Source organism: Chelon labrosus (genome assembly GCF_963514085.1).
Source record: "Chelon labrosus genome assembly, chromosome: 8".
NCBI lineage: Eukaryota > Metazoa > Chordata > Actinopteri > Mugiliformes > Mugilidae > Chelon > Chelon labrosus.
Genome location: NC_140358.1, coordinates 17,960,675 through 17,972,054, shown reverse-complemented (window position 1 = coordinate 17,972,054; position 11,380 = coordinate 17,960,675). Strand labels below are relative to the sequence as shown.

The 11,380-nt window shown below is 40.2% G+C and overlaps 1 protein-coding gene across 1 annotated transcript in view; it reads right to left on the bottom strand.

Moving 5' to 3' along the window:
- Window positions 1–8,648: 8,648 nt before the first annotated feature.
- The window catches only part of ctnna1 (catenin (cadherin-associated protein), alpha 1), a 68,929-nt gene continuing 66,197 nt past the window's right edge, over window positions 8,649–11,380 (bottom strand). Inside the window, exon 18 of the mRNA XM_084549644.1 lies at window positions 8,649–10,571. Coding sequence (XP_084405770.1) covers window positions 10,281–10,571 — 291 coding nt within the window. The 3' untranslated portion in view covers window positions 8,649–10,280. The remainder of the gene's footprint in view (window positions 10,572–11,380) is intronic.

Sequence of the window (11,380 nt, the reverse complement as noted above, 5' to 3'; positions counted from 1 at the left end):
TTGGAAAACAAGCTGCTCTGCTCAAGTAGTAATCAGCACCACATCAGGGCGGACAGCTCCACCTGAGGCCACCAACAAAAGGTTTAATACCGACAGAACGGGAAAAGCACATGCGTGATCGATGGCATTAAAAAAATATATGCCATTTAGTGTGCTAGCTCCAAGGTCCTGGTACTGTGAATGCTGACTGGGACACTACATGGAAGGTAGGCGCTGTTAAGTTTTCTGCTTGACGTTATGGAGGAATGATATTGTAAAAAGAGGTTGTTTTATTGTTCATTTAAGTTACCCAAAAGGAGTTGTTGTTGACTTCAGTTTGACTGCAATTTACAGCCATTTTGTTGGTTTGCACAGCTAAAACAGTCACGTGTCTGGCTAGCTAGGTACCGAATTATAGCGCATTTCTGATTTAATCTAATCAGGGCAAGGTAAATCCCTCTGGATTTCACATATAAAAACCTGTTTTCTGTGCTGGAGTTTTACATTAACCAGCAATAACTGTTGGTCAAAGCTGAAGATCAACTGGAGTGACAACGACTACAGGATAAAGTTACAAATGTAACTGAGGTTCTACGAGTTCACGTCTCTTTTGGTCAAAATAGAAAAGTTTGTCATGCTCCAGATAAAAAACAGAAAATGCATTCAGAGGACGGATTCTAATCTACAGCTGGCGTGGCTTCACTTTATTGTGAGTGCTGAAAGGCAGGAAGGGATTGAAGGGGTTGAAGGGCCGTAGGCGTTCGTGTTTGTGTAATTACGCCCACTGCCAGAAGAGGGAGATGACATTTCCGCATTGTAGCTTTAAAAGTCAAAAATAATGTCCTGGATGCTGTGTAAAGCTACTGACATTTTAGTTAGGACTACCTTATTTGGCATTATTGCGTCCTGGCATCTGTATGGGATGGTTTACTGGCCCTTTCAACCAGTCATATTTAACATTTATACTCCAGATAACGGAGCCAAATCTGAGACATCCCCTGACAGATTGACAGTCCTGCAGCCCGTGTTTACTGCCAATTCTCTCCCACTTGGTTCAGGGCTAATACTTCAGAAGCCCCTCTATTCCTGTGTTTATGTACAGCATCGCGCGACAGCTATAAGTTCAACCGTTCCCCAGCAATCTGCTCTCCCTCTGCTCCCCTCACTGCTCCCCCCCCTCAGCCCCTCCCTGCCCAGCTCCTGCAGTTTAAAAATAAATAAATATAAAATGTGGATCTCTGAGAAAACTTACCGTATTGATTAAACTGTCATACTTGACCAGGGTGATTGATAAAACTTCATTCAAACATGTCATGCGATGACAGCGGCTTGAGTGATACGGCAAAACACAAATGGCGGGGGAGAGACTGGCGGCGGGGAATCTGACATGGGGAGCTGTTCCGTGTTGTCACCTATGCAGCATATCTGCATTCAAATATGCCTCGCACGAGCACGCCGTGTTGTTTTTACTTTACAAGGCCTCCGCAGCAGATTCAGGTCTCCTGTTTCACATCAAAGGAGAATCCATCCTCTTATTAGCTGTCAACGCTCAAGTAGTCTCTTGGGGACAGCCATATTTACTGACACGACTGCGCCTGGAGACAACTGAGCCGGGTTAGATGTACAATGGAAGTCTAGCCCCGCAGCTATAGGCATAGTACTTTGAAATGCCACATTTAAAGCTATGTTTTTGTGAGACTACTAACTAGATAAAGTCACATCCAGTGAATTTATCAGAAAAGTGAAACCATTCAAATAATGGACACCAGGTTTTGTTCCAAGCCCAACTGCATAGTTTTTCACAATACACATGTCACTAGACGACAAGTGTTTTATTTCTAAGCACAGTTTACATGGAGGCATTGGCTAGGCATTTGTACAACGATCAGGCGTAACATTATGACCACCTTCCTAATATTGTGTAGGTCTCCCTTGTGCCTCCAAAACAGTTAGACATGGGCCTCCTGAGGGTGTCCTGTGGTGTCTGGCAACAGAATGTAGTTAGTGGGGGGCCTTTGGGTCCTATGGGTTGAGGGGAGGGGCCTCTGTGGATCAGACCTGTTCCAATGGCCACAGATACTTGATCTGTTTGGGATCTAATGAATTTGGAGGCCAGGTCAACACCTTGTGCTGTTCTTCATCTTTTTTTGAGTTGTTCCTAAAGTGTTTTTGTGTGTACCTGTGTCAGGCTGCATCCTGCTGGGGATGACTGCTACCATCAAGGAGTGTCATTGCTCTGGGGTGGGGGTGCCTGGTCTGGTCTAGGTGGGTGGTACATGTCTAAGTCATCCACATGAATGCCAGGTCCAAAAGTTTCAAAGTTATTTACTTCTCCTTTCAGTGGTCATAATGTTATGCCGGTGTATATAACTAGGATCATCAGCCCATGTAAATCCAACCATATGGAGAGCAATACACTAAACTGGATCAAATATCACAGAAATAAAGACAAAACTGCCTTGGACTGAACAATATGATCTAAGGTTAACATCTCCTTGTGATGTAAATGTTCATTCTTTCAACCCTTATTTTAAATTTGATTTACGGTTTATAGTAGCACAACATGTAAGCTATTGTGATAAATCCAAGTGAAAGAGATTTAGGCAAAAATTCCCAATTAGCAGTGAACGCTGCATATTTTTACAACATGTTTGTGTATAACTAATATTATACATAAGCCACTAATAAGATGAACGAGTGACGTTAACTATTATGAGCAAAACAGCTGCTTTCAGTAACGTGAACCGAATATAACCGAAGTCAGACAAATAACTGGAGTATCTTTTTATTCAATAGACGAATCTATAAATTTTTAATAAGATGACTAAAAATAGCTAAAAAATTTACATTTAACAATAAAGTAATACGTTTTTTTTTTATGCATTCGTCCATCCATTACCTATTGGCTCTTATCCTTAGAAGGTCCCAGGGGAACTGGAGCCTATCCCAGCTATCATTGGGCAAGAGGCAGAGTAATCCCACACCTAGAGCCAATTTCGATTCGCCAATTACCTAACAAGCATGTCTTTGGACTGAGGGAGGAAGCCGGAGCACCTGGAGAAAACCCACGCACACACAGGGAGAACATACAAACTCCGCACAGAAAGGTCTCAGCCGTCGGGTGTGTTCAAACACACACATACTGGCTGACACGTTTTATGTCGGTCTCGCTTAAAAATTAGAGTTAAATCTGTATTCATGGGAATCGTTTAATCGACTGATGGCGACTAGAAAGCTGAGTTGGAGGAGAGAAAACAAGCTGCTATGCTCACATAGAAATCAGCACCACAGCAGACCGGACAGCTCCACCAGAGTCGAACTAAGGAAGAAGCATGTGTGTACTTGATAACATTAAAAAAACAACTGTATTCCATTTGGTGCGCTAGCTCCAAGGTCCTGTTCGACAAAAGCATTGTTAAGCCTCCAGCTCGACTTGATGGAGAAATGCATTGCGGAAAAGGCTGATGGAGAAGACGCCAGCAGCAGCTCTGTATTAATCTATCAAGTTGCTCAAATTGTTTTGCCGTTACTGTTGTCTTCATGCATAATTTTGCACCATTTCGTTTTACTTGCGGATCTAAAACCTTCACGTGTCTGGCGAGCCCAAATAAAAGTCACTCAGTGTGTGTTTGTAGGCACTGGAGAGTATTAAAGCCACAGTTCAGCACAAGTTGAGATCACATGATTCTGATTGAACATTATTGTGCTTTTGCTCGACTTTATGGAGAAATGCGTTGCGGGAAATGATGCCTGATGGAGAAGACAACTACAGCATTTTGTTTTATTGTCCTATTAAATTACCTGAATGTTTTTTGGTTGCCTTCATGCACTCCGACACTAGTCAGGCTACAAAATCCCCGCACGGGACTTGGGAATAGATGTAAGATGTATAAATAGAATGAAACGATGTGTGAAACATTACTAGTTTCAAACTTTACTGCTTCCTCTTGCAGGCAGACTCATTCAAACCACCCTGGATGTATTAACATCGTAGGGAGCAGATTTACTAACACGGCCACTCATAATAGCCAGTGAGGGCCCACTTTGAGATGAAGCGGAAATGTGGATTTTAAAGTTCTATCGTTGGTAATGAATATGGATGATCCTAAACGAGTCTTTATAGAGCTCCAGTCCTAAAAATGAATTCAGGGTGCGAGCCTAAATACCAGAGAAATGTGAGGCTGACTAGATCTGCAGAGGTAGTTTTCTCTTACTCTTCTTTTTCTGTTTGCAGTCAGCTTTGTGTGCGCCGCACCACTTACCTTATGAGCTCCCTAAAGATGTCAGTGACATTTCTGGAGTTAGTCGGATAGTTCAGACTGAGTTTGGTGGTGCAAGCATTTTTCACATCCCCAGACTTGACTGGCAACACAGCAGCCGTGCATTCAAAGTAGCACTAAGAAGGTGCACTTGAACAACCCCCTGGCTGCTCCAAAAAAAAAAAAAACAACCCTCACAGAGACACGTGTTTATTGGGAAATGCACCTGATAGAGTCGAACAGGATTTATAAACAGGCCTCAAGGCTGCTAAACAAAAAGGAACGACCAGGCTCCAAGGCCATCTGAGATATTTATAACAAACCAGAGAGGCAGACAGTAGCATGTACCGCCAAATAGTCCACACACACAACAAAGGGTAGAAATAAATATATAAAGCTCCACTTACCACTTGGATAGCAGAAGATGTCCAGACAGAGTTACTGCGGCATCTGAGGATAATACCCATCCAGTCATTAGTGCTCTTGCAGGTAATGTTTCTCTCAAAGGTCAGCTGGACACCAAGCTAGATAACTAGCTGCTGCTCCCGTCTGTAAAGCATGACTTGTTGATGCTCGGTGCAGAAGTTTAAAGCGACTTCTCAGTCTGTAGAATGAACCGGAAGCGTGGCAAGAGTCTTAGGCTTGTTTTATTTGAGCGCATTAAAGGCTGGCCTGATTTTGTGGAATACAATAAAAAAAAAAAAAAAAAACACATCCGCCATGGCATCTGTCCGTGTCTGTCCGAAGTTAGCCTCCACTGTTAGCTTGGTTTATATGTTCAGTTTTTCACTAAACGTTAAAAAAAAAAAAAGATAAATAATAATAATAATACATTTATTGTGTTTAATAGATTAATACAGTTTTTAGTTACTATTTTTGTATTTATTTAGTCAATAAATATAAATTTAAGCGCTCGTTCTGATTGGCCAGTGAGGCAGCCTTACCTGACATCCGGGTCTGACTGTCATGGCCGCCATGGAAACAGCAGTTCTGGCGTTAGCTTTAGCTTTAGCTTAGCTAGCCTGATTTATTTATTTTTTTTAATTATTAGTATTTTATTTATTTATTTATTTATTTATAGTCTTTATGCTAAAATCCTAGGATCTTTAGGTCAAATTTCAAATGTCTGTGTACAGCATCAGATGAAAGTACAACATTAAGTATTAGGATTAAGAGTATTAAGAGATTAGCAGTTGTAAACCTATTTCAAAAGCGACTTTTATTTATTTATTTATTTTTTAATATTAAAGAAGATTAAAAAGATGGTTGATAAATGAACATTTAAGTAACCACTGTGCCTTTAAAATGTACTTAAAAGCATTTAAGTAATAAATTGGAAAGAGTCATAATGTTGATAACTTGCCTATTATTTATTTATTTATTTATTTATTTATTTCCATTCACTTTTCAATTTAGAATAACCAGTGTTCACCTAATTATTTTCCAAAATTGCTAGCAGGTGTTAGGAATAAAAATAATAATAATAATAATAAGAGCTTTCTGTCAAAATTGAATTGCAAACCCATTCAGTGAAAAACCATTTATTCAAAACTAGATAAACAGTGAACTGGAAAAAAAAAAAAAGAGATTTGGATCCAAATGTTATACACTTTATTAGACGTGTAGTGCAAAATCCTCCTTCATTAGCCAGTGGATGTTACACATAGTATGCAATGAATATTAATTTCAATAATCTGAACTGGCGGTTGCTTCTGTTATTATTCTGGTGCCAGTGGCTGCACCTCCAAGTGTTTATTAGGTATGCACGATGTAGGCATCCCTACCGTGCCAAAAAGCAGGCTTTGCAATGCTAATGCTCTTAGCTAATACATGAAAAGCACCATATATGGCGATACTTGTCTGTATTAGATAAGCACGAGCTCATGTGTTGGCCTACATGCGCCTACATTAGTGCTGGTGTGTCTTTTTAGTAGGTTACTCAGTTTTGGCAGCATTTTTCTCCTTGATAGAACATTTTCAGCCACAGCGTTAGAGGTGGTTGCATTTAATGTAGGTGAGCCGGTTTGAGAGGTATGGCTTTGTACACACCGCACTCGCTCACTGCACATGGCCCACTGGGAAACTTAATGGAATGGAGCTATCGTAAATGCTGCTCACCTGTGCTTATCCCTTTTTGACCGATCAGAGACAGATTCTCTGAAAAGGCTCTCAGATAAAATTGCTTTAATGCCAGTTGTTCCGGGAACTTTCATTTGCTCGAGAATTAATGCCCGGGAACTTTGGGTAAAACACTTCTGCGGCAGGTTGTGAGTTGTGTTTCCAGTGGAAGATTGAGCAAGAGTGTCAGAAGCAGAATAATGTCAAAAAGCACTAATGGACAAAAGCCTGGACTTTATTGGCTGCTCCTTCTTGATTATTGTCCGTCACAAAGAACTCCCCAAAAATTAATTCAAACCCTGGTTCCTACATGCAGCTATGGGTTCCTTTCCATGTTCACCTTAAAATTAATGTATGATTTGCAGCAGTTCTCACCTTTACATTTAAATAGAAAGAGCATGTGTAAATAAATTAAAAAATGACCACCTTAAAGCAAATGGTCTGACTTTGACATGAGATTTCCTGCCAGCATGTGTGAGTACTGCTGGCTTCATGCACAGGCACAGAATGGGAAGAACATCTGCTAATCAGACTCTGTACTGCTCATGTGTTACTCCACGGTGGTTAGCTGTAGTGCTAAAACCACACCAGATTAACAGCCTAAATTAGCCGCTATTATTAAGTGTTTACAGCAGCTCAATACGAAGTGAGACGGATACAGAGCGTAGCCGGATGCCAGCGGTGGTGGCGCGTTGGCAGTCGTTCTGCACGCAGTTTGCTGACGTCTTCTTTCAGTCGTTGCATTGTATGTATTGAGCAATGACCCACTTCGGTGCCCTGTTATTTTCCTTCAACTGTATAGATGCGTCGAAGTTAGATGAATAAAAACCTAATCGTACTTGTGACACAACAATGGCTCACCGGGGATGTTGTGACCTATAATCCTGCTCAGGGATTTACTAACATTTTCCCAAAAGACCTTTTAATGTTGAGTAATCCCCCCCAAACCATCCGGGAACATGTGCCAATGAAGATCAACAGTCTCCCTTTTTATAGACATTTGACATGCTTTTGGCTGACCCACTGTGATATTTATCATGTTATATAACTCAAAGGCATGCTTACAATTTTCATTTTCAAGCGAGTCTACCAGTGGAATAAATAAATATATATGTAAATAGATCAGGCATAACATTATGACCACCTTCCTAATATTGTGTAGGTCTCCCTTGTGCCCCCTCCAAAACAGCTGACTCATCAGAAAATGGACATGGGCCTTCTGAGGGTGTCCTGTGGTGTCACGTGGGGGCCTTTGCGTCCTATGGGTTGAGGGGAGGGACCTCTGTGGTTCAGGCTTGTTCCAGTGCATCCGACAGATACTTGATAAGTTTAGGATCTAGAGAATTTGGAGGCCAGGTCAACACCTTGTGCTGTTTTTCATGTTTTTTGAGTTGTTCCTAAACCGTTTTTGTGTGTGTTCTTGTGTCAGGCTGCATCCTGCTGGGGATGGATGCTGCCATCAAGGAGTGTCATTGCTATGGAGTGGGTGTGCCTGGTCTGGTCTGGTCTTGGTGGGTGGTACATGTCTAAGTAACATCCACATGAATGAATGCCAGATCCAAAAGTTTCCCAGCAGAACATTAAATTGTCACAAAATAGTCAATGTTATTTACTCTCCCGTCAGTGGTTTTAATGTTGTGGCTGATTGGTGTAAGTATTCCAGCTATCTCACTTACTACTTTCCACCTCAGTAAGTCATCCTTACTTTTTAAAGTGAATGGATTTACACCCGATCTGATGAAACAATCTGCAAATATATCCCGAACTAATGATGCAGCTTTTCAGAACAGTTTAATTAAGTCTGGTGGTGTGGAAACCTCACTTCTCGCATGTTTGTCAAACTCATTTAAGGGAGACTATCCACATCTATCGAACACGCTCCGTAAATAGTCTTCACAAAATTGACATGCCATGTGTAAGACTATGAAAACGCGGATTTTTCTCCTCAGTGATAATTACTGCAGCACTTCGGGGAATAACAGGGGAGTATTCAATCGAAATTTTCTTTTCTTCACATAGTGCACCTCAGCACAGAAGTATAAGGATTAAGAATGTGTCTGATGTAAAATCCTGCACTTAACCCAATTATACACGTAACAGAAGTATCTCGTAAGTAGTCCTCAATTAAGACGACCACATGGAGGCACATTCGCAGCAGCATAACTTAATGTTGGTAAGAAGAAACTGGTGTAATTGCGAAACAATGCATATACTAGAAGAAAACCAGAGTTGAAGTGAGGACAGAGAAACATTTCTTCCTCTGCAGTGAAGATAAAAATAAACCAGACCAGATTCACTTTAATTGTTTATTAAGATATAAAGCGGGCACATTAATATAAGAAATGTGTGCACTAATAAGTCAGCTCTCAATAACCAAAAAAAAATAAAAAATAATAAATCCACAGCAAAGTAGTTTGATATCACTTGAGATTCAAATCCAAACAATACAGCAAAAAGATGCACAGGGAGGGAAGAAACAAGAACACTCAAAATGATTGGTTTTACTGTAAAATCCACCTGTCAAATAACCTTACACACACATCCTGCTACAGTTCACATATGTCGAATGAACAAAACTTAAGTTTCATCCTCTAGACCAAAGCAGCAGGGTCTCAAAGCCTTGTTGTAGAACAATATGCAGCTCCGTGCATGACTGAACAACACTGCACAGAGGTTTTGCTTTTAGTAAATAAAAAGAACAAAAAAAAACATTTTCAGTTTATTTTTTAAAGCTCCAACATCTGACAAGTCACTTCTGGGTTTTTATAAAGATTGTGCATGACATAAAATCTTGATTATTATTATTATTTTTTTGTTCAAGCTTAATGATGAGGAGTACAAGCTATAAGCAGAGTTTAAAGGCAGTGGAATCGCCTCAAGTTTCTTGCTAAACTCTAAACCGTGAAGAGGAAACATATTGATCCCTGCATTTGGACACATTCTGAATGTGGAGGTGTTTGGTCTCATTGACAGTTAATGAAGCTTGTCGGCTTAGGAGAGTACCGACACGCGCTCTGTTCATTCTTTAGCCCGCTGGGTTCTCCCAGACACAGAGGAGTCGGGGCTAATTTACAAAGTTTGGGTGAATGTGTGTGCCTGGAGTTACACTTACGTAGCAAAACAAAACGATGAGACGACAAATCTGTGACTTTTGGTTTTGTGAACATAAAAATATATTAAAAAAAAACATGATTTGAGATGGTGAAACTATAAAGACTTAAAGTGGTACAAATGATCCATACAGCGTTGAAAATAATCTTTAAAGTCAGTTTGAACTTATCTGATCCGTTTATAGTGTCATAGCAAAATAGGTATTAAGTTACAAAAATGCAGGCACACATGGAAATATCTTGACTTTGGTTCGCTACAGCTGAACCACAACGTGTTTAAGTCCTACCAGTTAACCCAGCACATCCAAATCCACTAAAGTTATTGCTCAAGTTAAAATAAGGCAGTTGAAATTTTGCATAGTTTGCAGTACAGAAGGTATTTTGCCATAATCAAAAATAATAGTGGAAAACACCAAAGACCCTATAGTTTTACTGTAAAACTGGTTAGAATACAAAATACTCAAAAGCCTCATGGAATTAGCTTCTATATCTATTAAACCTCTTCTATTTCCTCCCATGGACATAAAGGAGAAATGGGGAATAGATTTATATATATATTTAAAATGCCTTTATCCAGTTGATTTCCCTCTAACCATATCTCCCAGAGAAGACAAAATTCAAGCTACAGACTAGAGCACATCCAACTAATGGAACGGACATGACTCAGTGTAGGAATATAATAGGTCGAACAGACAAGCTGTCTATGGAAAGAAAGAAGAAATATGTTTAAATCTTTTCTCTTTGACAGAACAACAATCTACTTATAAACTTATTGGTCAGAATCTTGTGTTGCACTGAATCAGGAGTTGCGTGTCTAGATGCTATCCATGGCTTTAAATTCGCTCAGAGCCTGCACGGGGTTGATGTGCTTCTTGTGAGAGGACCTCTTGACTCTGTTGGTCTGACCGTCATCCTGCTTCTCTCTCTTCACCAGAGGCTTCTTCTCGGGAGCTTTCATCCTCCAGGAGATAGCGGGCATGTTCAGGGACTCCATGCCTTTGCTCTTTTGGTATTTAGTGGATGCAACGTACGACGCCTTGACGGTGGACACCACTGTGTTCATCAGGTTCTTTGCAGCCTGGATGAGGGACATGGCGCTGTCCAACTGATTACGTAGAAGAGACGAGAGAAAACAGGAAAGGTTAGCTATTTATTTTATACATATTTAGTTATTTCTGAATTGACAACACGTGAAATGTAAATATATCAATCCCTGTAATTTATTTATTTTCTGGGGAAAACCAAGACTGGAGTGTTTGTACGGGTGAACTAACAACTCCTTCCTTGTCTGGGACACACATATGTGACAAATCAGAGAATATATAAAAAGGTCAGACTAATTTAATCTCCACACTTTAATAGCCCCAGAGACACTAGTGACACTTGACTGGAAGTGCAGGAGGCAGACTCGTATATCAGCCCTATAGAAAGGAGGGTGGAATTCATTATTTCCTGCACAAGGAGGAAATCTCTTTTAATTATTTAACTGGAAAGTAAGTGGTTAATTAATGCTTTAAAGGGTTTGTAAGCATTGGCCTTTTACAGTGTCATCATGCGCAGGGAAAGAGTAACAGAGATTTGAGCCACATTAGTACTTTCCAGCACAGACACACCATTAATTCTCTTATCCGTCTATTTGACTTAAAATATAAGCTGCAAATTACAGTTCAGAAAATGAATCATTACCTAATCACAACCAGCAGCAGCCAGTGTCATTAAGTCTTCGTATTTTTAATTTATTTGGGCAACAACAGATAATAAAACATTCTATCGATTTCATAATAGTTGTAGTCATAAATTAAAGGCATCCTGTGGCTATGTCATTACAAAGAAACACAGGTCTGTGTACACTTACATCCACTGTTTCCTACCCAAAGTAGAGCACATACACGCTCGTAGGTTTAATGAGAAGGA